A 25344-nucleotide genomic window follows, 5' to 3' on the forward strand; every position below is an offset into this window, starting at 1 on the left:
GCCTTGTTACCTTTGTAACTGATAAGCGTGAACGTTGATGTATCTTAAATCGTACCTTGCCCTTCCCCCCCAGTATAAGGCATACGTTAAATCACTGGAATTAATACGGATAGGGGGAAAACATTGGCGTTTTGGCGATTCCTGCCAACACATTCAGTGCTGCTATTTCGGCCATGTTGTTCCTTGTCTGAACCGTAGCAGAACCCAGATGGGGAACGACAACTGTAAAAGATAAAGTAATCGTGAAAGTGATATTACCATACTATCGTGACGTCCCGAAGATTGATAAAGTTCCAAATAAGGGCGTGGTACATTACCTGCGTTTGGTAGACCCAACAGCTCATCGTCAGCTGGCAGTGGTTCCGGGGTCATCACATCCAAACCTGCCGCAAAGATCGTACCTTTCTTAAGGGCTGCTACGAGCGCTTTCTGATCGACGATATCACCCCGCGCCACGTTTACCAGTACGGCCGTAGGTTTCATTTTGGCCAGCGTAGTCTCATTAATCAGGTGATACGTTTCATTGGTAAGCGGGACAGCGATGAACAAATAGTCGCTCTCCTGCAAAAGCTCGTCCTGTGGCACCATTTTGGCACCGAGCGCTTCCGCTTCCGGTTTTGGTCGGCGACCCGAGTACAACAGCTGTCCAATGTCGAAACCCTTTAGCCGCCTAGCAATCGTTTGCCCGATTCCACCCATTCCGATGATTCCCACCGTGCTACCCTTAATATCTTGTCCGAGCAACCACTGTGGGCCTCCCTGCCACTGGGACTGATCGATGGCTAGACGTCCCTCGTGATACCGTCTACCAGCAGCAATCATCAACCCAATTGCGGAATCTGCTACGGCATCGTTCAGCACGATCGGGGTATATCCAAGCGGGAACTTACGCTTCCGGAACTCATCTATATCTACGTAATCCATGCCAGCCGACATCGTAGAGATAGCTTTCAATCGCTCGCCTCCACGATCCAGCACTTCACCGTTCAGCGCCATATGACCAACCCACATTATTCCATCGACCTGGCCTGCGAGTTCCAGAATCTCGTCTCGTGTTGCCGGATGACTTTTGGGAAAGATAACATCACATCTAGAAGAATAGGACAACATACATGATTTCCGAACCCAGTGAGGGGAATTAACCATCATTACATACTTGAGCTTCAACTTGTTGATACCCTTCTCCGGTGTTTCCTTGTTTGTAACCAGTACGACGGGGCGATTTCCCGAGTTCACCATCGTTGAAGGCGTTTGTCCACTGGAAAAAATTGGTTAAAGTCAAAATAGCAATGCAACCGATGCTGTGATCTTCACTGCACAAGTTCCTGAACTATTGCTAACTCTACCCTTTGTAGCCTCCCTTACTAGTGCTCACACTAAGCATTGTTCTAATCGCGATTGCACGCATACACTGGTACGCACGCCCGTCGTGTTATCAACGTGTCGCGAGAGGCAAACTTTGCTTTAATGTTTTTTTGTTCGTTTCAATCATTATATCAACAATCAACGAGTAGCGATCAAACGGATCAAGTGCAGCATATGTGCTGAAGATAACGTGTGAAAATATTACCCTTTCGTTCTACCGGAATTTTCTCCGGAGTGCGTTTTCTGCCGCTGTTGTTTTTTGTTGCTTCTATTTCTTACCTCCGTTTACCGCCGCAGCGCGAGAAATTGTACAGCTGATTTGAGATGTGCTGCACCAAAAGACAGGTTGTTTACAAAAATCATTTGACAGCGAAGTACTACGGACAGTGCGGTTCGAAAAAAAACTACACCTCCGAGGGTATTGCTTATGTTTTTAAAAATTTAATTTAATTTTTAAATAAAAAAGATATCAAACAAGTCAATTTCTTCGGTTGGTTCACTCCTTTGAAGTTGTATTGATAGTGCTTATTGAAATACTTGAGCTTACTTGGTACTTAATGCCAATGTTTGTTAGTCAATGTGCGAAACTTGGCTCAATGCCTCATCAAAATAACATACCTGATTGTTTGCAACATCTCAAACAAACACAGAGCAACAAAAATACATCTCATGGCTATTTCGTTCATGTTTCAACCAACAATCGTAGCCAATTTACGCTTCAACACTTTATAATTGAATCGACTCGATCGACACGAATTCAAAATAGTACAAAAACAACTTTACGAAACGTGCAATGTTGATATGTTGCCCGATCGTTACACAGCGTCTGACTGCACATCGACTGATTCGAACATAAACGTACGAAGGGAACCAAACCTTTGACCGGTTGAATCAGCTTTAGAAAACTGGATTGACAAGATTTGACCTACACTCGATTGAATGGTTGTATGCGTAACTCGTTACTCAGCATTAGCATCTTATCGCAAAAAAATATTCATAACGAAATTGCTATCTTATCTGCGTAAAGAACATCGAGCCATCGCAAGGAAGACAACTCGATGAGCTAAATTGGTAGAATATAAGTTTAAATTGAACTCTGCTTAATATAAAACGATCGATATCACCAACATATGCGACGTGAGTCAGCAATTTTCAATCAAACCAGTCGGAAAGATCGAATGATCTTACACCGAGCGTGAAATGGCCAGCAACAACCGTCCTAACGTGTTGTTTGTTATCGCCAGCCACGGCGACCGGCGAGAGCGTTCTTCTGTCCTGGCAACAACAACAACTACGTCACACCCTGAATGTCCTCCACCCGCAAACGCAGCCACACTTTATTCGTTGCATATCGTCACAAAACTGGAATACGATCGACGAACAGGAATCCGGTTTGACGTTGTCCCTCAAGCCCGCGAGAACGATGACGATCCTTTACGGGTGGGGAACCAAATGCAGCGCGGTACAACGCGGGAGGATGGGTTTGGGCATTAGAATATTTTTGAATGCTTAATAACCACCGGAACCAACCCGGTTTACTTCAGTCGACTGTCACTATTCGAACAGTTGGGGCGCTCTGGTGAAGAGATTTATCCCGAAACAGGTGAACAGGGGTGCAGTGCAGAACACTGAGACGCACATCACAAGTGGTGGAACAGATCGCAAGATAAAAGTAAAAGTGTATACACAGCATCCGAGAGATAACCGTTTAACAAATCAAGATGCCGGAGTACGAGGTACGAGAGAAAAGACCGAGATTCTAGTGTCGTTACAGATAAGACTGACGTCGTGTTCGTAAAATCGTATTATCAACGATCAGTAGTTTTAAATAAGTTTAAGTTTAAGAAACAATTAGTGTACCAGAGAATTGCGTGTCAATTTGTCCATTTTGTCCCATCTACGTTCTGCATTTTAATTGGTCTGACGAGCCTCCAGTCTGTATCCAAGTGAAAAGCATCCAAACAGGTTAACAGGTCCACCCTTGGTATCTGAATGATGAAACCAGTTTTTCTAATCGTGTTTTTAAAATTCCATTCGATTCGGTTCGGTTGTGTGATACCAAGGAATAATCCAGCATGTTCTAAGCACCCAAATTATGTACAGCGTAGTAATGGTTTCGATTTTTTCACTTCACAGTATCTGTCTGGATTTGGGTCGCATTTCACGTCGGAAGATTCACGCTTCCCGAACGCCCTCCCGGCAGGACAAAATTCGCCCCAAAAATGTCCCTACGGTTTGTACGCGGAACAGCTGTCGGGCAGTGCGTTTACGGCACCGCGCACCGAAAACACCCGCTCGTGGTTGTACCGCATTCGACCATCGGTTGTACATCAACCGTTTAAACGATTCGAAGGTGCGGCACCGTTCCTGCGTGGAACCGGCTGGGAAGAGCAGCACCCGAATCCGAACCAGATGCGCTGGAATCCGTTCGATTTGCCGGCGGACAGCACGGAGGTGGACTTTGTGGCAGGACTGCATACGGTGTGCGGTGCGGGTGATGTCCGTGCCCGACATGGACTGGCCGTGCATGTGTACCTTGCCAACTGCTCGATGAAGGATACGGCGTTCTATAACAGTGATGGAGACTTTCTCATTGGTAAGATCATGGATATGACTAATGAATCAGAAGAAGACGTTAACGATAATCAAATTTGCATATTGCACAAACCAGTTCGTATGGGACCATGAGGTTCCCTAGTTACTAGTAGGGATGTCTCACCGCTCATGGGTGGTGTCTTCCCCACGCAGCTTGTTAACTCAAGTCATAGATAGCCTGGCATTACGTAAGCGAGGCTTCCTTTTTGATCTATCCCTTCAATAATCGAAATATTCCTCCCTTTCTTCGTAATTTAGTCCCCCAACAAGGTCCGCTGGACATTACGACCGAGTTTGGCCGCTTGTACGTGCAACCGAACGAAATATGTGTCATCCCACAGGGTATACGATTCAGTGTCGCATTGGAAGGACCTTCCCGTGGGTACATTCTCGAGGTGTACGACGGCCACTTCCGTCTACCGGACCTTGGTCCGATCGGGGCGAACGGACTAGCCAACCCACGGGACTTTCTTACACCGACGGCATACTTCGAGGATCGTTCGGTCGATGGCTTCCGAATCGTGTCCAAGTTCCAGGGTGCGCTGTTCGTTGCCACGCAGGGCCGTTCACCGTTCGATGTGGTTGCTTGGCACGGTAACTATGTACCGTACAAGTACGATCTCGCCCGGTTCATGGTGATCAACTCGGTAAGCTTCGACCATTGCGATCCGAGCATCTTTACCGTGCTTACATGCCCGAGCAATCGTCCCGGTACGGCCATTGCCGATTTCGTTATCTTTCCACCGAGATGGTCCGTACAGGAGAATACCTTCCGTCCTCCGTACTACCACCGTAAGTAGTTCCGAACACATCAAAAGGTGAATCGTATTTTCGAAAGTTAATCTGTTTTATCTTCAACGCTTTAGGCAATTGTATGAGCGAATTTATGGGATTGATATTCGGTCGGTACGAGGCAAAGGAGGGTGGCTTCCTGCCTGGCGGGGCCTCCCTGCACTCCATGATGACGCCACACGGACCAGATCATCGGTGCTTTGAGGGAGCTTCGAATGCGGCACTTAAACCGGAACGTATCGCCGATGGTACGCAAGCCTTCATGTTCGAATCTTCGTTGAGTATGGCCGTTACACGCTGGGGTGAAGAAACTTGCCAGAAGTTGGACGCACGGTACTACGAATGTTGGCAAGCATTGGAAAAACACTTCCATTTGTAAATTCCGTACCCCGTAGGAGTGTATGATTTTAGAAACGTTCTTTCCCGGGGAAATCCGACGAATACTCTCCTTTAAACACTCTTTTCGACACGTTTGCGAAATTAAGTAACTTTTTTGCTTTTGTGGTCTTTTTGTTTCGTCTTATATTTTTATTCTCTTTTTTTCCATTTTGTATCATCTCGTTGATTTTCTTCTGTTATCCTTTTTCGTTTCCTTGTTTTGGTTGTTGTATTGGATTTGTTTTCTGTTTGTGTACGATAATTACGGATATATTTCTTTAAGAAGCAAATTTGATAAAATTATGTACCGGGCGGTATTTTTCTGTGTTTTGTTTTCATGGCTCGTATGTGTTCGCTTCAAACACTTCAATCATAGAGGGGTTTTTTTTATTGTGCCTTTTTTATAGCTATTCGCGTCTCGAACACGGTTTTTTTTCCCCCCGATAGCCATTTTGCGGTGCTTGGTAGCGATTAATTAAAGTTGTGCCGGCACATACGATCATGCCCCTACCGACGTTTTGCTGTTATTTTACTGTTTTTAAAAAGAACGTTTATGATTCGTATCGTTTTGCATCACCGTTTTTGCCTCGTTTGATTTGCCTCTTTACTATTTCTGTGTGTTTTTTTTTCCTTTTTTTCCTTTCCATTTATATATTCGCTCTGTTCTCTTGTATTGTTTTTGAACTAAAAGGAAATGTAACACCATGAAACGAATTTGACGCTCTTCCAAAATATTTAATCTAGTTTTAAATGTCTTTCTACTTCCTTTACTCCTCTATGTACACCTGCAATGCACACGTGCACACAGCTCAACCGCCAGTATGGTGGTAGGCACAGATAAATGTCCATGTTGAGATTGTTGTTTAAAAAAAAAAACGAACAAATTGTTAAGCACCCTCGTGCCTTTGTGGTAACGGTTCAAACCGTCTACAACCGAAACCTTAATTCGACGGATTAAACGAAGCATAGGTACTAAGTATGTTCGGAATACACGTATGTCCGGTTATTTTGTTAACGAGTTACGGGTGAAGAGAAGCCTGTGCCTTTGTGCGATAGCCAAATGTTTGTTTATGCCATTTTAAGTAATGCAGCCGAAATGTACACAATTCACATAAAACTTGGGTACAACCAAATGGGAGCCATGACCCCACCGGCGACATTTGTGGCCGAAAGGACCGTTTTGTTTCGAAATTTCCTTCTTTTTCTGTTCTATTACCGTGTGTGTGTTTGTTACATTTTACGTAAGTTGGTTTAAAGTTTTGACGTTCGTGTTACATTTTTTTGTCGGTGACTATTTGTTTGCCACTGTTTTGTTAATATATCCGTAATCTTCTTGCCCACTGCACATGTCCTGTTTGGCGCAGTGTGTATTTGCGGTGCGTGCGTGATTGTGTGCATTTGTTTGTTTCCGTAAATTGTTTCCCCTCTGCCCCTCTAGCTACGAATACAATAATATGATGGAACTATATAAGTTTAGGTATTCATTCATACAAAAATAAACAGCAGTTTTCTTGTATGTTGTTTTGCTTATTATCTCATTGTGTTCTTCATTCGCTTGTGACGCGACTTATACTATACCCTCCACACCCTACATTAACGTATTCACAGAGTGGTTAGTTTTGTTACTAGTTCTCGTTCCGTATTACGGTGCCTCACACTGTTAATAAAAGTTCACAAATTTATAGCACTCACTGTATTGAAATAGCTTCTACACAAAATGATCGTTAGAAGTACGCATACGACGTAAAGCGAATCATTTTACGCTATTACCAGACACCAAAACGCGTCCTCATTGGTTTCATTGGTGTTTCTGCAACAAATGGTGGCAAAATATATTCGAATATAAATATATCGAATTAAAACCCATGTCTATTATGTTACTTTAGCTAACATTAATCAAATCGATACAAACACAAACAACTTCGTAGCACAATAAAATGGTGCTCAGCAATTCCGTGACTCGCGAAGAATTATGAAATTTATGGACATCTTGCTTGCTACCGCTCTACATCCCATATCCCACAGCATGTGCTTCAACGTCCTCCCACAGACAGCATACCGCACAAGTGGGGACGGTCCAAGTTGAGGTACTTGCAGTATTTTTGTTACCTTAACATTTAAATTTGTTTTAATATATACTCAGTACTCAACTTCAACTACGCTCGCAATTTCGGTACAGTGCGCCCTTTTTTGGTGTTTCAATGTCGCTTTCCTCGCTACTGGTTTACTATCACTTAAACTTCGCGCGTCTAGTACCGGGGGACATTCGATAGGGTTGCGGATTACCGCTTCGCTAGTGCAGGGTAACGCAACTTTGTGGCGCACAGGAACTGAAAGAATGCAACAATTCAATTGTTGCTTTAAATAGCTTGCATTATTTACGCATTATGTTGCGCACTCACACGCACACGTTTCCGTTCTACTTTTGATTCTCAGCATAATTTTACTGCCGCACACGGGTATAGCAGCCGCAAATTTATCAATTCCTCCCATTTCTCGGTTTGGTTACGTTGTGTGGCTATGCAATAGTTAGCAAAATCAGCATGTACACTATTATATTTCATGACAAATGCAGCACGCATGGACGGTGATAAGCTGTGATTGTTGCAAGTAGAGGGAATTATTACAGAAAAAGGCTACACACACTTCTGCTTTTGCGGTTCTGTGCAAATAATCGATTGCCATTACTCTATATTCGAGCTGCAAAGTTGCCAGTTGCGGCATTTGCACCCTATTGTTAACTGGATCAAATTTTCTGCTCGTCTGCTGTTCACTAAAAGAAAATCAAGCTACATCAAAAACGATACTACTGTGAAAGCTGCGTAAAAAAATAATCACAATCATTCGATTCTTATCGGTAAGCGCTGCGCTGTGTCTATATAATTCAATGACAATGATTGAGTTGGTAGCAAAAATTAAATGTCTTAAATTATATTACGTACGACGTGTGCCTTATGCCGACGCTAAATTAACTCTCGTTAATCCTACCTCCTGAGCAAATGTGTACGCTTAAAAGAGATCACACTAAACGTGTAAGTGTTAAAGCTATTAAGATATTCACTGTACCGTCACTAATTATGGTTTTTTTTTTGTATTGCTTGTTAGGTTGCTTAGGTTGCATTGAATGCCTGGAATGTCTAGTAAGAAAGGGGCTACAAGTAGCGTAAAATAAAACTATTGACAATGCTATGATTTTAATGATGATGCGATTGAATATTTCAGTGCACATAATTGCTTGTATCAGGCTAAGGAAAACCGTTACAACCATTTTCATCGTTTTCGTATCGTCGAACTCTGGGCCCTTCCGTTTTACTTAGTATTTTGTTTCGATTAGTTTTAAGTTTTTAGTACTGCTTGGGCAAAAAACGTACATAACGTACAGGCTGCTGAACAATGCTCGCTTGCGAATTGTATTATTTTGTACCGTTTTGTTTTCGAATTTCACCATCGCGTGCATTAATGCTTATCCAAGAGCCTTCACCCATCCGCGTTATGTGCATACGGCATTTGTTAGTTTTATAATTGTGTATTGTATATTCCCTTGCGAAAGGGGCTATTAGCCTGTTCATTTTCTCTTTTGTGGCGGAGCATGCTCCACGTGGATATTTACTATATCACAATCCTTTTAATTGAAAGTTTTCTAGGATCACTCTTGTTGCTGCTGCAGGTGTACCGTGTTGTGTTGTTCATGTTTGTTTTGCTTTTCTATTCTCATGCTCGAGCCGCGCCCTTTGCATAGTTTTGCCTTTCGTTTATACAATTCGCATTTTGTAATTGTTTCAGGGGAGAAAAAGGATTGTCATGTGTGCTACCTTTAATTTTCCGTTTGAATTCCTCACGAGGTTTGCGCGTCTCTAGCCTATTACAGTGTACATTCAATTAGGGGGACTAGAAATGTTTTCTGCATACGTTCCAAAGAATGTCCGAATGGCATAACATCACATCGTATCTGAACCCGATTTTACCGATAATTATTTTGCAGGACCAATGAACGAAACGATACAGATGGACTGGTTGTTGTGCTGAGAGACGCACGAGCAAACATAGTTGTATTTTTTTGTAAAAATTGCTTTATTTTTTGTTTCCTTGAGCAAATTACGCTATTCTCAGTAAAAGCTTACTTAACTAACTTAAAGCTTACACAATGCAGTAAATATTGAACGAAAGTTTATAACAAGAAAGTTACAATAATTTAACATTTCTATCAACAGAAACCTTTCCCAATATCGTTCATCGATCATCAGGCTAGGTTAAATAATATGGTCGATCGTAAATGGCTAAAGATCACGCCCGTCTAATTATTCGTAGATAAGTCATTCAAGTCCCGGGTCACCCATTAGGAATGGCAGACACCTCAAAGATCGAAGAACCAAATAAGATAAAAAGATGAAAGTGGCAAAACTAACATTTACGTCCATAAAAATATTATAAAACCAATTCTCAACTATGCTAAGATCCCACAAAATCCTTTATAACAGCTTGTTTCTAGTTTGATTTTTAGTTTTTAGAGGCGCCAAGGACATTCGAAACATTGATTTCTCATTTTTCCCTGTACACAGACATTTACCGACTCTGTCGTTACTCAAAACAATGTAGCACAAGAAGAACTCTCCAAAAATTGCCGCAATGATAGTGTGTACTGTTTTTTAAACGTAGCGCATTTGCTATTGTATTGGGCTTAATCTAATGCATTCCTGTTAGCTTTGCTGTGTGCATTGTTTAAGTTTACGGTGCAATTTTCGTCGCTTGCATTTAAAACGAATAAGCTTACGGTTAGGATTATTATAAAAAAAAAACTAAAAGGTTTCGATCACTTCTTTTTGCTGCGCGTGCAGTTCCTTTTAAAGGTAGACATTATTGTAGCAGTAGTGCTTGGAGTTATTAAAACGTTGTGCTGCTGTTGCTCTAGGACGAACTGACCGGAAGCACAGCGAAGCTCGTCAACGGTCAGGGGGAATTCGTAATGATTTCAACACTTTGCTAGCCTGGGGAAAGAAAATTAGTTTTTTCTCTTATTTATTGAAACATTCAACACCCTGAAAACGTTCTCCATCTTACAATAACGAAAATTATTCAACGAATAATAAAAATTCGATTGCCCTTTAGCTACGAAGATAGTTGTCAAAATTTTGCCTAAAAAAATTAATCTGAAATTTCTCCACGTTCTACTCACCTGATATTGATCCTCGGTGTCGATCAGTCCCTTTACTGCCACGACTTGGTATTGTGGAGCACGCATCGCCGCAGAGTTTTTGCGAATCAAGCGTAACGAATCCTGTGACGAGCCGAGTGCTGCAACTTGCCGAGGACCATGGCTTGGATCGAGTACCAGCAAAGACAAACCCGACGTTCGCTGTTCGATTCCTATTATTGTGCGTGAGTGACCTAAATAGTTCGACCATTTAAAAAATACATTGCAGATTACTGTCTAATACTAGGTATATGATGATTAAAAGCTTTACCTTGGTGCTGCAGGTACAATGGAGGCGTATGTATGCGCGGTTCTTCGAAGTAGCGCAGCACCCAATTAAAAAGCTCCGGGTGGCGCCCATCAGCTGAGGTGGGCCGGTGAAAATCGACCAATTCACACCGGATACGCAACCACGACAGAACGGTCACAATTTCCGTTGCACCAATCCATTTGCGTGTGTTATAAAGCTTACAACCAAGTTGTTCCGAACCTTGAATGTCGAAACCTTGTGCCCAGGCTGCCTCTACCATACGTTGCAACCGAGAAATGCTGGGCATAGCTGTTCGTGCCGGCCCATGCGATCCCCAGGCAGAGTAGAGAGCTTCGTTGTACGAGGTGTTCTGCAATTTGGACATGAAGTAAGATGTTTAACTAGCTACCGGCAGATATTTGTATACGGCGACTAACTTACCTGTAGCAATGAGGAGAGCATCATCTGCAAGTTCCGGTAGCCACAGCCCCATCCCTTATCGCCGTAGCTGGACGCATAGTGATCTACACTCGAACAGACGTACGTTTTGATCACGTTTGGTGAAGTGGATGACAGCGACAGTACACGCGGTGACACCGATTTCGTGCAAGACGAACCATCATCTACACCATGAGATTCAGCTGCCCGCAAACCAACTTGTCGCTCGTAGTAATCCGCCACACTCATCTCACCCGCATATACTGCGCGCTGCATAGCGGCTGCCGATTGCTCGCGGAAATTACCCTGATCATCCATACCGTACTGAGCGCGCAACATTTCAAATTCACGCTGTTCGCGCAACTTTTGCGCTTGCTTTTCTAGATCCACCGCTACACCGGAAGGATTATTACCACCTCCACCTCCAACAGCGCCACCCTGGTACGGATTTTGTGGACTTTTCGAAAAGTGTTTCTCGATGTGGTACTCCATGTCCTGGGTTTTCATGTGATCGAACGAAATGCCACACACCGGACAGAGGCTACTGCTACTACCGCCATAACTGCCATTGTGTGCTGCAGCACCGGACGGTGTCCCGTTCGTAGCCCGACCACTGTCTGCCTTGGCAGGACTTAGAATGTCCCGGTGTTCGATGTTTACGTGCAGTTCGAGATCCGAACCCGACTCAAACGTTCGATTGCAGATGGGACACTGTAAAACACTGAGCGTGTCCACGTGTTGCCCACTTCCACCTGCTGCTCCACCGCCACCCGGGCCACCACCACCACCCGCCCCATTCACACCCGGACTGAGCGGATCAAAGTGTGAACGGTTAATGTGTTCCTCTAACACCGTCGGGTTGTCGGAAGTATACGGGCACAGCAGACACTGCAGAGGACTCGCTTGTTTCGTTGTGATCGTGGTAGCCATCGTTGTAATCGTCATGGTGGCTGGACAAATCGCACCGGCTCCTTTCACATCCGGTCCACCATTAGCCACTTCCGAGCCGGTTGTGGCGATGCTAAAGGAGTTTGGCTTGTGTGACTTAAGCTTCAATCCTAGCTGTGATCTTAGCGGAGAACCTTGTCCACCAGCACCGGCTCCAGCTGGTGTGGTACAGCCGGCACCGCCACCATTCATCACAGGACCACTAGTTCCACCAGTTGCTGCCGTACCATTTGTGTGTGTTTCACCAGCAATACATCCATTACTACCGGATGCGATCGTAACGTCGGGAAAGTGGTAGTGTTGACTGGTAGATTTCCCATTCGAACTGTGCCCCGTCAATGTGGTACCGTTCGGTAATCCGTTACTTAGATTAGTGCTACTACTTCCCAAACTTGATCGGCTGCTACTCATGCTGCTACTACTAGCAGCGGTTGACGAGCTTCCAATCATCTTCCCTGTCAACGGCACACCATTGGTTCCGTTGTGATGCGTTTGTGTCAAACCCGGTTGATGGGAAGATGCCTGATGATGATTGCTGTAGCTTCCCGTATTGGACGAAATGGTGGTGAAACTTCCACTACCGCTGGTCAGCATCATACCGTGGCCACTACTGCTGCTGCTGGTAGTGGTGGTAATGGTGGTGATGGTACTGCCATTGAAACCCGCCTTCATTCCACTAGTTGACATCGGTGTCAACAGCTCAGATGTAATCGAGGGCGATAAACCGCGGCAGTCGGAGATGGAATCCGAATCACCGTCGACACTGCAAAAGCTTAGAAGTGTATTAATGTATTTTCCATTGTATATTTGATCGGTTGCCGAGTACCGATCAAGTGCAGGCATTACCTTGGTGTTTGATCGTCGATGAAGCTCATCAGTTCATTCTCGGGCGTAAGGTAGTCCAGGTGAGCTTGGTTCACATGGAGCAGTAGCTCGGCTGCCGGTACACCGGACAACCCACAGAACGGACATTGTGCACTTCCCTCCACGTGGTATTGTCGCGTATGGTCACGCATCGCGTCATCCGACAGACCGGACATGCCGCAGATTTCACACGAATGCTCCTGCTGTTGCTGTCCTTGTAGCGGTGCGCCGTTCGCGGTGGAACCACTCCCACCTCCTTGCGTGAGACCATCCTTGGATTCGCGCCCATTCTGTGAAGCCATCGTTCACTGACAGTGGTGCTCTGTGGAGTAGCAAAGCAAATTAATTCTAATGAGCCACTCGTCAGCCAAGCCTAGCCACTGGAACAGGGGTCGTTATAAATCAATGAAAAACACTTCCAATCAAGTGCGGCAGGTTGGCTGTTTTCATATCCGAAAAGCCCTTAAGGTCAAAAATAGATTCTTTTATTCGTGGTGAGGCGCTGCGACGAGAGCAACAGCAAACTGATGCACGATAACGTGAAAGATAATGAACGCTTGAAGTTTGAACGCTACGTATCCTTCGAACACGGATGTGCGGATGAAGGTTCGACTTATCAATTTCTTGTCCGATTACATAAAAGCGCCTCAATTCCGACGCTTACCGAAATTGGTTTGCATGTCGCTAGCGTGTTGAAACACCCCAGGTCCTTCTTGCGCCCGGTTCATCTCCGACATGCGGACGACCAAATGCTGAACAAAACTTAAAATTCTACTCGCTAACACATGGGGACGGTCCGAAACCGCGTGCTGCATGCGAATCCGTGCTGTTTCCTACCAACACAAAACAACTCGCAGGAGCGGCTAATCGGCCAAACGTGCAGCATAAACAGGACGGAGGGCGCATAACAAAAGCACAGCAAGGACCTCCTCGCAAAACGACGATGCTATACCCTTACCCAACATACACTCGCTGATATTGATTTATGGAACAGAATAGAGCAATGCGGTGGAAGAGGTTACTGCCACTGCAGGTCAGGTCGATGGTTGCGTTGCGAAAGAATGCTTATTCGAGCGGAGTACACTTTCACTGTTTTCTCTTCTATCTTGGCATATTGTGGGGCAGTATCACAAACGGTACAGCTTCTTTAAAAGCGACGCAAGAAAAATCAATTAGAATGGCTCTTTAAGAATAGATACTCGCAGAACTGGGGCACCGAATCGTCCCATCACACGTACACACACACACGAGTGACTCTCTTTGCATGTCTTATCGACAGACCTAGCGGTGGTTCGGAACACACAGTCAATGGCCTTAATATTTTGTGGGGGTCCTGCGTAACCTGCGTTCGGTGGAAGGTAATTGAAGCCACAGATAGGAAGAAACAAAGAATGCACCACAGACGGTTGGTTTGTCGATTTGATCCTTCCTGGCAAGCACAACTTACGTTCCTTGAGTAGAACTTTGACTGCATTAGCAAATTGCTAATATGACACCTATTGGTCCGCTGGTTAACGATGGTTCAAGATGTACGAGGATGAACTTCTTTAACGAATCATTCACTTCCGTCACTCCCGTAAACCTTTTGCGTGACGCTTCCTGGGTATGCTTTCACAAGTGCCGTCTCCCGTGCCCTTTCTGATGATTGGCCGATGGCTGGATAAGGAACGGTAATGGCAATATCCTTCTTTTTACGAATATCCTTACAACTGTTTCACTGTGTGTTTAGTGCCGTTTCCTAGATGGCCCAACAGCAATGGCAATCGGTTCCCGTTTTGCAGGACACGAACCTGCACCCCAGCTAAAGGAGCCTACATTCCGTCCACATCCCCGACCAGTACGATATCGAACGTCGCGATATAACGCACGGCCGTTCCGTTTACGACAGGAAGAAAAGCACTACTGCAGAATTTTGCTTCACGGGCTTTTTTTTTCGTTCCTTTCCAGTTTCCTTTTTTCTCGAGCCGTCTGGTTCGAGGGGAAGCAGAAACATCGTAGCAGGCGGGCGGATGTAGAAGCTTTTCTCTGTTGTACTTTCGTGTACAACCGCAATATCGGATGAGTTTGTCCCACTTTTACGCCTACCTAAGAGAAGGCCTATCGGCATTAAAAGGACGGCATTGTTCTCTCTCTCACCGGTGCCGGTCTTTTGGAAATGGAATTTTTGTTTCATCAGTGTGCGCATACATATGTATGTACACTTGGAGAGTGTACCCGATATACTCACCCCTAAGCAAAAAGGAACCCAACGAACGGTTTTGGTACCGTGTAGGTTTATAAAAAGGGGAGCAGCAGAAGGGGAGATTCTCTCCGATCATGAATGGAGCATATTTATGCTCCTTGCGACCTCGTTACGTGCAGCGCCCGTTGTATCCCTGCTCAGCTGCTTTGGCTGGACGCGCGCGATGTCAACAACGTTACGTAAGCACTGACAGGACCTGCAAAAGTCACCAAAAGGCTTTCACGCACACTCATGCGAGGCGTTTCGAAACGGAAGGATGTTTTTCGAAGATGGGCGAATGGCGGCCAGTTTACGAAAACAAAAAAACAAATAAGATTACGCGGTTATTTTCCCATCTTTTTAACATCCGCCAAAATCTACAGAGATTATTCAGTGTGTTTTCTTAAGTTGTTTGATTCCAGAAAATCACGCTTTGACAGTTGAACTGCAAAGAAAAGAAGCGCGCATATAAAGTAAACAAACCATTATTGTCAAATTGGCAACGCCAGAAGAGGCAAGCTTGCCGTAAAAACGCAGTGGTTAAGTTTTATTCCGCTCTAAATTAGGCTTCTTTTACGAGCGTTTTGCAATTCCAGAATCAAAATGCAGTTTAACACACTGGCAAGACTGTTGTGCAGTCCACGTTTGTTGCTTTCCTCGTGGTAAGTTTGCTAGTTCTTGTGGGGTTCTTTGTTTTGACGCTGTAGACGCTGTAGGTTATGTACACCGTACTCCCTCGGAGGTACAGTTTTTTAATTCATTTGAACGCTCTCTCCTTTCAGGCAAACCGGCCAACTTGCATCGGCACAATGTTCTGGATTGCATATCACGACTTCTCTAAACTTTGCCGAAGCTGTCCCATTAAAACCCAAACGACCCATGAACGCTTACATAAGGTACGTCCAGGGTGTTCGATCTTCACTGGCCAGCGCTAATCCAAAAGCTACCCCGATGGAAATAGCGAAGCTAGCCGCGGTCAAGTGGCAATCGCTCGATCAGACCTCCAAGACAAAGTACGAGGAGGAGTATAAACGCGAGCAGGCAGTTTGGCTGCAAAAGAATGCAAAGTACCTCAGCCAGCTAACCGACGCTCAGAAGGAGGAGATAAAGCTCGAACGACAGCAGCGCAATGAAGGAAAAATCAAACGCGAACAAAAGCGCCTGCTAAAGGAATTGGGTCGTCCGAAACGGCCAATTAATGGATATCTTCGGTTCTGTCAACAGAACAAACCAGTTCTCGGACTGTCGAAGCAGGACAATAAAATGCAGATGAAAAATCTTGGCCTACAGTGGAGACAGTTGACCGATGCGGAAAAGGAACCGTACAACAAGGAAGCCGAAGCCGATATGAAACGATACCAGGAGGAGATGAAGAAATGGGAGGACAAAATGCTGTCGACGGAAAATGTGGAAGCGGTTCGGAAGAAGAACGTTCTGCTACCACCATCGCCAGCATCTTCGATGGCAAAAAAGGGTGGTATTCCGATGCCTAGAATTAACCCAGCCCCAGCTCAGAAGCAGAAAAAATCCCCTACCTCCACCACAACTCGTCCATAGGAACTCGGGTGTCCCGCTTTGACTGGGGATGACATAAGTAGTAGCGGTAACAGCAGCAACGAACATACATTCAACCATGCTACAAGTACCATCGAAAAGAAGGAGGTCGAACCAAAGCAAGCCATTGTATCGAATGACCAAAACTATCCTCAGGCGAGTAGGGACACGAGTGAACAAACAAACTTTCCATCGTCGGCATCCGCCAAGGTTTCCACGCAGGAATCACAGCAGCAAGCAGAACAGAAGGGTATAGTGAACAAGTTGAAATCGATATTTAAATTCTGACAGTGGTTGCGGTGCATGGAAGACCGGGCTTTGTTGCTAGCCTTGTCGTACTGGTTTTACGTGTGCCCATGTTAAACCAATCCATGTTCCTGTTGCCGCTACCTTTGTTTGATTGCATTTTGTTTTTCTTTTGTGATTTATATTTGCTATGAACTTAATGTTTCACATTTCATTTTGCTATTAAACTCTGATGTTCGCGTATTTAGATGGAAAACATCTTCCTAACGACTTAAGGTAGACATCATAAAGCTAACGATTAGTAATTGAAGAAAATTGGCAGTGTGTTTTTTCGCTTCCGAAATTATCTATCCGCTTGTGTTCTTCATTTGTGCCTGACACGAAGTGTTCTTTGAATGTTAACATTACGATGAGTTGGTCTAACTACTAATACACCATATGATTCATTTGAAATGATGCCTCTGTTGTAAACAAGATAACAACTAACGCGGGTTTGACCGTTTTATCTGTTACAGAATGTAGTGTAAGAAGAAACTGACTGGCTTTTATTTTATGTAACGTTTTCCTTTTACACTTTTTCCCTTCAGTTTTCGCACTTTTCATCACTGGTATACTTCTACCAGATTGGGAGCAGTTTTTCGACGAGATAAAATGGTAGTATTAAAAAAGGAGAAACAGTTGCTAGTTTACGATTAGACGAAACAATGGCAGCAGCTACATTTAGATTGGACAAGTGAAACATTAAAGACGTTTATTCCCTTCCCGAAGCATATGTTTGATTTCTCCTCTGGTCGTTTGAAAGAGGTACAAAAGAAAAAGAACGCATGGAATCAGCACCACTACGAGGGTGCTACGAGCTGATCGTAACCTAGTACATACCGTAGCTCGATACCCAACCATAGCGTACTCCACAACAGGTGGGTAAGCACGAAAAAGAACATAAAGAAGGCAACATCTTTAAGCACCTTGTTGAACGTGTTCATCACCTTTAAGATGGTGTGGGACGTTTTCATTGGTACGCCACCGAGCATAAAGACCATACTGAGCAGCATCTGCCCGTTGGCCGGTTCCGATGTGCCGACCATTAGCAGCTCGATCAATGCCCATGCTAGCAAGGGTAGGAACACGTTGCTACCGATATACGCATCGTTTCCTGTAGCGAATAACAGATACGTGATGATCGATGCAACTACGAGATGAATTTTACTACGAAACGCTCTTGCGTACCAGGAATTGTTGCGTTCGGTGGAGGTAGGTTGGCTTGTGGCGGAAGTGCGCTGTGATGCAGTTGCGTTTCCCATACCGGCACCGAATAGTCCTCCATTCGATTGTGTTTGGTTAAGTGTATTCAGCAGTTGGAAAATGTCCCCATTAGCGTTAGTACCGCCGAAACCACTAGGTCCGCCACTCATCGCGTTTAGAAAGGAATCATCGTTTAACCCGGAATTTGCCAGAAGTGCTTGAACTTGTGGGCTAATGTACTCTAGCCGTTCATCCATAGGATCGGGATAAACGCCGTACGAAGAATCGGAGGTATTTTCTACGGAGAAACAAACGAGATGTAAACCGAATCGTAATGCTACGTCATGCAAATATGCGACACTTACCATCGTCTATAGGAAATGTTTCGTAGCTGAAATTGTCCGAGCTGGTAGTACTGGTACTTTCTTCTACCACTGTATCGGTCAACTTCGGTGAAGGTGGAGATATTTCTTGGCCTACAATTTTCGACAGTCTGTTGCTGGAGTTTTCCAATATCTTCTTTCGCCGCGCTTCACGCCGTGCTGCAAAAATTTCTTCTTGCGTTTTCGGTTGCTGTACCAACTCGGCTGATTCATCCATTGTTATGTACGCTGTGGCTGTTTTATTAATAGCTTTATTTCCTGTTTATAATTTGTCCCGCATTACTTCCCGGTTAACGAAAGTGGTTCACTTTGCAGAGTGCACAAATTTGTCCGAACGCAACAAACACGCAGAAAGGAAAAGAATATTTTGGTTTCTTCGTTTTGTTCTCTTCGTTCTACAATTTTGACATAATCGTAATTTGACACGAGCTAAAAGGCCTTTTCGCAACCACTGTCAAACGGGGGTACAATATGTAAACATTTGAACCGGCTTTCCTGAATGCAAAATATCGTTCAAAAATTATTCATTTGCATCGTTTCTACTTGGTGCAGAACCAAATAAATTTAATAAAACTTGGGAGTAAACATAAAATATGCTTTATTTACAAACAAGTAGTGTAATGCAAGTGTTTGAGTGTAGCATTATTAGTGTCCTAAGCAAATGCCTGCAGTCCGGTGATTGCGCGTCCAAGGATTAGTGCATGGATATCGTGTGTTCCTTGAAGCGAATAGAAATAAAGAAATTTTAACAAACTGATGAAACGTTCCCTTTCTCTGCTTACCTTCGTAAGTGTTAACCGCTTCAAGATTCATCACATGGCGAATAATGTGGTACTCATCGGCGATTCCATTTCCACCGAGCATGTCACGCGCTACGCGTGCAATCTCCAACGCTTTGCCGGCATTGTTACGTTTAAGCATTGAAATCATTTCCGGCGTGTGTCTGTACCGGTAAAACGAACAAAAAATGTATATAACATAACAATCTTAACCCCTAGCTACTCTCTGCTATCGCTTTAGGAATACGTACAGCTTTTGGTCTTTTAGACGTCCGACGTGCAAACAGGCCGCCAATCCGAGACTGATCTCCGTCAGCATATCGGCCATCTTTTTCTGCATCAACTGATTCGCGGCTAGCGGCTTTTTGAATTGTTTCCTATCCAACGTATACCCGCGGGCCACCTTAAGACAGGATTCAGCTGCACCAAGCGCACCCCATGCAATGCCGTACCGCGCATTGTTTAAACATCCAAACGGTCCACGCATGCCACTCACGTTCGGTAATAAATTATCCTCCGGAATTCGGACTTCATCCATTAGTATCATGCCCGTTGCAGAAGCACGCAGCGAGAACTTTCCTTCGATCCGGGGCGTTGCTAAACCTTCGGAACTTTCCGCTCGATCTACGATAAAGCCACGCACCTTCCCATCCTCCGTTTTACCCCATACGATGCAAAGATCCGCGATGGGGGAATTGGTAATCCACGTTTTGCTACCAGTAAGCACATACGTTTTTGTCTTTGGGTCGTGCACCGCACGTGTTTCCATTGCGGACGGATCACTGCCGTGATTGGGCTCGGTCAATCCGAAGCATCCGATAATTTCACCGCGTCCCATACGAGGCAAATACTTTTCCTTCTGTGCATCAGTGCCGTAGTCGTTGATAGCGCCCATACACAGTGAGCTCTGTACACTGAAAGCAGACCGGTAACCGGAATCGATTCGTTCTACTTCACGTGTCAACAATCCGTACGCGACGTTGCTAACACCGGCACATCCGTAGCCCTTAATCGTGCAACCTAGTACACCGAACGAGCCGAGTTCCTTCATGATTTCCTTATGAAATACTTCATTCCGGTTGGCTTCGATGACACGGGACATGAGTTTATCCTCACAGTATGCCCGGAATGAGTCGCGAATAGCGATTTCATCATCCTTCAGCTGTGATTCCAGATTCAGCGGATCCTCCCAGTCGAAAGTGGGGCCTGAATTGGGGGGAGGAAGTGAAGAAGATAGGAAAGCAACGAATTAATTGCCCACTCAAACATAGCAACATACCTCCAACCGAACGGGACACACCGCCCGGCTATCTTATCGCGCAGATTCTTTTCGTTGTCTTTTTTTCTCTCGCACATCGCCCATCTAAAAGGCTCGCCTGACGACGACAAGATCTTGACGCGATGATGAATGGTAGATCTCCTACGACTTACCTTTATCAGTAGACGCCGCTGTAAACAGGACAGAATGGGTAGTGGAGTTAGGCGTACGCACAATAACTATTCAAAACAACACATTCCTCGCAACACGATAACAATGTGGCCAATGGAGAATCGATCTTACCTCGGCTGAATCGTGCAAAGATCCCGTGTCCATTGGCAATTGGTTTGTGTTGAAGAACTTTGCTTCCAAACAATAATCGTAAGGCCATTTTTGTTATTTGATACCGATTGACGTAGCTCCCGTACGATGAGGTCACAGTTGGTGCGTAAATTCCACTTCACCCCGATCGCAACAATGTTGGGCGCTCTTTTGTTGACTTCCTTTTTTGCACGGTGCTCGCGAAAGACTGACGTAAAGTGAAGAACACCACGGACACAGTAGAGTTTGAGCCATTCTCATGCCCCTTGAGGGAGAGGATTGTTATGTGTCCGGTTGAGAGGCGAATGTATGTTGAACATTCAGTGTTTCACGCATTCAAGTGGGTTCTCCTATCAGGTTCTACAACTAACAGCTGATAACACCCTCACCCGATTGGATGGGTGTGAGTCTCTCCGCGAACCGAGAGAACTTGTTTTCTTTGCGCGAGCAATTTCATGGTGCGCAAATGCAACATACGCATACACAATTCGCTCGGTTTCCTTAGCTGCTAGGAAGATATTCTAGCAATGCATCCTTATTGAGCGAAGAGCGAATCTCGTGAAAGTAACGCATCCACTGGACAGGGTACTTAAATTTAAGCTGATAAGATTACTTCCTTCAAGCTCGGGGACCATTCGTTGAAGTGTCAATTCAAGTACTTTGTGCGTCGTCGTCCGGGTTGGATTAAAATGGATGTAATGGATTGTTCTGTTAAGGGTAAAACTATCGTTGTAACAGGTGCCGGGCAAGGTAGGAAAACGAACAACGATGTCGTGGGCGGTAAATCGGGTTAAGGTAAAAACATAATTAATTGACTGACATTTGCTTTTAGGCATCGGAAATGAATTGTGCCGTACGCTCGATCGTCTGGGTGCAAAGGTGATCGCAGTGTCTCGATCGATAGGACCGCTGAACGAATTGAAGGGCGATTGTCCGCGGGTTGAAACGATTCAGGTCGATCTAAGCGACTGGAAAGAAACCCGAACCGCATTAGCACCGCTCGGAAAGGTAGACGGATTGGTCAATAATGCCGGTGTTGCTGTTATCAAACCCTTTCTCGAGCTAACCGAAGAAGATTACGATCGGTAAAGGAGGATAACGCAAATTTCGCTCGCAGAATGATGCATTTATAGCTTATTTTTTATGTATTTTAGCACATTCAATATAAATGTAAAAGCTGCATTTAACGTTGCTCAGATTCTCGTTCCAAAAATGGACCCCGGATCGAGCATCGTCAACGTATCGTCGCTCGCAGGCATCAAGGCCATTCACGGGCACTGTGCCTACTCCATGTCCAAGGCGGCCATCGATGGGTTGACGCAAAATCTAGCCCTTGAGCTTGGGCCACGCAAGATACGCGTCAATAGCGTTAATCCGACCGTCATTCTGACACGCATGGGACGGGACAATTGGTCCGATCCGGCCAAGGCAGATCCGCTGAAGGCAAAAATTCCACTCGGACGGTTCGGCGAAGTAAACGAGGTGGTGGAACCGATCATTTATTTGCTTAGCGAGCGATCAAGCTTCATCAATGGGCACACCCTGCCGATTGAGGGTGGATTTTTGGCTGGAAATTGAGTGGTGATCGGATGCTGAAGAAAATATCCCACAGGAAACCGCGTTGGTATGTTTTATCATTTGAAATTTTCCATTTATTGTGTGACATTTGTTTTTCTAAAGTGGTAAGAGAACTCATGAAATAAAAGCATAAATATTTTACCGATAGCTGGGTTTAGAACGATAACTAAAGATAGTTCAATGAATATACGTAATGCGGTTGTAATGGAAAGAACGTTTCTTGACTAATTGCTGTTTGGTATCGAGTTTCTAAACACAACTAAAAGCTACACACAAATATGATTGTTTCATTGTGGCAATTCTGGGTGTTTTTGTTCCCTCTCAGTCGGATCTAATGAAGATTATTGCCGGAAATCTAGTGCTCTTTGGCGTCTAGTTGTAATGCAAAGAAGATTCAGGGTATTGTGCGCCATTTCATTTCCCTTTTCAGTTTCGAGTTTCGGTTTCCTTGTCTCGAATTAGATTTACACCAGCGAAACGTTTAAGTACAGTAGATGTGTGATGCGGGGCAAGGCGTTTCGAGCGGTTGAATGTACTTAAATTCTATAACACAAATAGTTTTAAATATTCATTATGGAAAATGGCGCATAGAATAGCAATCTCGCACTTAACGTGTAGAATCACAAAACATCAAATCACTGTAACACAACCGTAGAGGGAAAATAGTGAAACAAAACATGGAACGTTGTATGATCGAGATTCGCGGTGAGACATTTACCATCACATTCCTATCGGGGATCTTTTGTTCGATTTATAGCTGGATTTTTGGAACGTTTTTACCGGTTATTATGCTGTATATAAATAACCGTTAACGCACTTTTTTTTCCTCTCACCTTGCATGGGAATTTTCAGATGTCTTTTTTTCGCAGAAAATTGCCCTGAGGTGTACAGACTTCGAATGGTTATGTGAGAATGATCAATTCCCCTCTACAAGTGTGCGCCTATTCCACGTTTTGGGTGCTTCTTGTTGCGCATTTAAGCAGTACCCACACCGATTGCAACGCCCGCCGCAAAGGCACACAGGAAAATGTGTAGATCATTCACCTTGCACCCGGACTCATCTCCGATCAGATTGGTGTACCACTTTTTAGCCTTTTTCGTGCGTTTGTTCAGTACATCTTCCGCTTGGTTCAGTTTACGATCGACAAATCGTTCGGCCTGTAAAATGGAATTTAAAAAAAGGAGAAAAACAGATTGAAAAACATTAGTTTAAAGCTTAAATACATTGGTTCATGTCTCGTTTAAAAGCTACGCGGTAATGACAATTTTGAAACCGATTATGTTCCCTATGGAGATCAATGAAAGGAAGGCGGTTTTTCATCATTTGCAAACTAAATACAAAATTAAATGAACAAAACAAAAAACAAAACTTAGTGGTTATCCCTATCGTAGACAAAAATCGATAGGAATGTTGTTTATTTAAGAGCTAAAATCATATTTTTACTGTGCACAACGAGCAACATGAGACGAAACGTAGCACAAAAAAGAAAAACATTTACAGTTTTTGTAGAGGGTTTCTAAACCAAAGTGTCTCTAAAAAAAAGAAAGATTTTTGATCATACGATCGATTTGAAACTGTAAAGAAGTTGTGTTTTGACGCTCTGATTGTAGTTCTTAGTGTATCACGTCCTTCGTTTGCGTGTACGGCCTGCTTTATGGCATTGTTGATCGTTTCCCTTCCGTTCCTTACACCAAGGCCCTAGCATCATTGTTTATGAAGCGATACCGATTAGAAAACCACCAACAAATCCAGTTGCCAGATATGAATTTTCTTTGGCAATCTTTAGCACCTGTAAGCAGATGAAGGCATCAGCACCGTGAACCGTGGTGATGTGAGGACGATGTGAGTTGACATAACACGGATATGGAACATAAAAGGCAATGGAGAAAAACCGTTAAAAAGCTCTAGTGATCTTATTTCAGCCGGTGCGTTCTTTTTGTTCTACGGTTAGGAGGGAAAACGTAATAAATTCGTCGCACACATACAGCGATACTCACCTTATCCGCCCAACTTGGTCCCTGACCGGTGACGGCTTCTTCCACCTTGTCTGAGACTTTATCCACCTTCTTCTGCACCTTATTCCAGTCGATAGAAATGATACCCTGATGGTTGGCCAACTGCAGCAAAATGATACCACCACCGACCGCTATAGCAGCCATTTTGCCTACTTTCATCGTGATGTAACCGGTTGCCCTGGTTAAAGGAAGAAATGCACAGTTTTAGCAAATGTTTACCATGACCAAGCGTCGTTTTCAATTACCATCCACTGCCAGCACCGATTAGTATCTGTTTGGTGGCCGATTTTTTGCTCACATCACCGACAAAACGGTCAAGATATCCGGCGGCGTCACTCATATTGATGATTTCTTTATTAGTTGCGTCTTTTTTAACTTTTCCGTCGCTCATTCCTGTGGGAAGGAAAGAAAACATTAGTAAATAATTAGTAAAACAGGAAGAATTCGAAAGGAATGCCTTTAAAGAAGTATGTCGTTTGTGTCACTTTTTATCCTTCTTTCTTTTCGCTGATGCAATAGTAAACAAGCGCTATCTACTGCAGATCATAATAAAACCACAAGGCAGAATATTATCATTCTGTTTGCATACCGCCAAAATTTATGGCAACATATAGCGCGCACGAAAGTGTATCAGCTGATCACGAAAGGGGTTATGCACCTTCTGCTTAATTCCTGAAGCATCTGCTATCTCTGGCAATCAACTCCGGACAGGCGCCACCCTGGGCTTGTTCGGAAAAGGTGAGACAAGCGTGCAAAAATACATTGCGTTAAAAATTGGTTCACTTTCCATTCCAATGTGGCGAAGCTTTTCTATTTTTACATGCATCATTGGGAGAGGGAAATGCAGCTGTTGTAGCCGTTTCAGTACATCTATGCCACGATTGTTGCACGAGTATTCCATGCATTACGTAATAAGAATCTCAAA

The 25344-nt window shown here is 44.3% G+C and overlaps 8 protein-coding genes across 8 annotated transcripts; 3 read left to right on the forward strand and 5 right to left on the reverse strand.

Moving 5' to 3' along the window:
- Positions 1 to 100: 100 nt before the first annotated feature.
- LOC128712428 (glyoxylate reductase/hydroxypyruvate reductase-like) lies at positions 101 to 2036 on the reverse strand. Its single transcript, XM_053807320.1, has 4 exons — positions 1984 to 2036; positions 1157 to 1258; positions 318 to 1090; positions 101 to 222 (listed from the first exon to the last, which is right to left on the reverse strand). Exons 1-4 carry the CDS (start codon positions 2034 to 2036, stop codon positions 101 to 103), a joined length of 1050 nt encoding a protein of 349 aa, XP_053663295.1.
- Positions 2037 to 3086: 1050 nt separating this feature from the next.
- Positions 3087 to 5131, forward strand: LOC128711817 (homogentisate 1,2-dioxygenase). The gene is made up of 4 exons (XM_053806704.1): positions 3087 to 3101; positions 3502 to 3961; positions 4219 to 4752; positions 4827 to 5131. The coding sequence occupies exons 1-4, from the start codon at positions 3087 to 3089 to the stop codon at positions 5129 to 5131; spliced, it is 1314 nt and encodes a 437-aa protein (XP_053662679.1).
- Positions 5132 to 10070: 4939 nt separating this feature from the next.
- On the reverse strand, positions 10071 to 13123 carry LOC128714776 (zinc finger-containing ubiquitin peptidase 1-like). Its single transcript, XM_053809656.1, has 5 exons — positions 12804 to 13123; positions 11013 to 12729; positions 10593 to 10941; positions 10304 to 10515; positions 10071 to 10115 (listed from the first exon to the last, which is right to left on the reverse strand). Exons 1-5 carry the CDS (start codon positions 13121 to 13123, stop codon positions 10071 to 10073), a joined length of 2643 nt encoding a protein of 880 aa, XP_053665631.1.
- Positions 13124 to 15645: 2522 nt separating this feature from the next.
- Positions 15646 to 16599, forward strand: LOC128712429 (transcription factor A, mitochondrial). The gene is made up of 2 exons (XM_053807322.1): positions 15646 to 15704; positions 15825 to 16599. Exons 1-2 carry the CDS (start codon positions 15646 to 15648, stop codon positions 16597 to 16599), a joined length of 834 nt encoding a protein of 277 aa, XP_053663297.1.
- Positions 16600 to 17681: 1082 nt separating this feature from the next.
- LOC128715071 (uncharacterized) lies at positions 17682 to 18684 on the reverse strand. The gene is made up of 2 exons (XM_053809954.1): positions 18450 to 18684; positions 17682 to 18382 (listed from the first exon to the last, which is right to left on the reverse strand). The coding sequence occupies exons 1-2, from the start codon at positions 18682 to 18684 to the stop codon at positions 17682 to 17684; spliced, it is 936 nt and encodes a 311-aa protein (XP_053665929.1).
- Positions 18685 to 19120: 436 nt separating this feature from the next.
- On the reverse strand, positions 19121 to 20895 carry LOC128713320 (glutaryl-CoA dehydrogenase, mitochondrial). The gene is made up of 5 exons (XM_053808180.1): positions 20808 to 20895; positions 20678 to 20695; positions 19498 to 20452; positions 19250 to 19410; positions 19121 to 19185 (listed from the first exon to the last, which is right to left on the reverse strand). Exons 1-5 carry the CDS (start codon positions 20893 to 20895, stop codon positions 19121 to 19123), a joined length of 1287 nt encoding a protein of 428 aa, XP_053664155.1.
- A 619-nt stretch (positions 20896 to 21514) lies between these two features.
- On the forward strand, positions 21515 to 22403 carry LOC128715800 (L-xylulose reductase). Its single transcript, XM_053810717.1, has 3 exons — positions 21515 to 21575; positions 21658 to 21910; positions 21980 to 22403. Exons 1-3 carry the CDS (start codon positions 21515 to 21517, stop codon positions 22401 to 22403), a joined length of 738 nt encoding a protein of 245 aa, XP_053666692.1.
- Positions 22404 to 23378: 975 nt separating this feature from the next.
- Positions 23379 to 24810, reverse strand: LOC128714045 (FUN14 domain-containing protein 1). Its single transcript, XM_053808921.1, has 3 exons — positions 24665 to 24810; positions 24402 to 24597; positions 23379 to 23561 (listed from the first exon to the last, which is right to left on the reverse strand). The coding sequence occupies exons 1-3, from the start codon at positions 24808 to 24810 to the stop codon at positions 23379 to 23381; spliced, it is 525 nt and encodes a 174-aa protein (XP_053664896.1).
- Between the last annotated feature and the right edge of the window lie 534 nt (positions 24811 to 25344).

Source organism: Anopheles marshallii, chromosome 3, assembly GCF_943734725.1.
Source record: "Anopheles marshallii chromosome 3, idAnoMarsDA_429_01, whole genome shotgun sequence".
Lineage (NCBI taxonomy): Eukaryota > Metazoa > Arthropoda > Insecta > Diptera > Culicidae > Anopheles > Anopheles marshallii.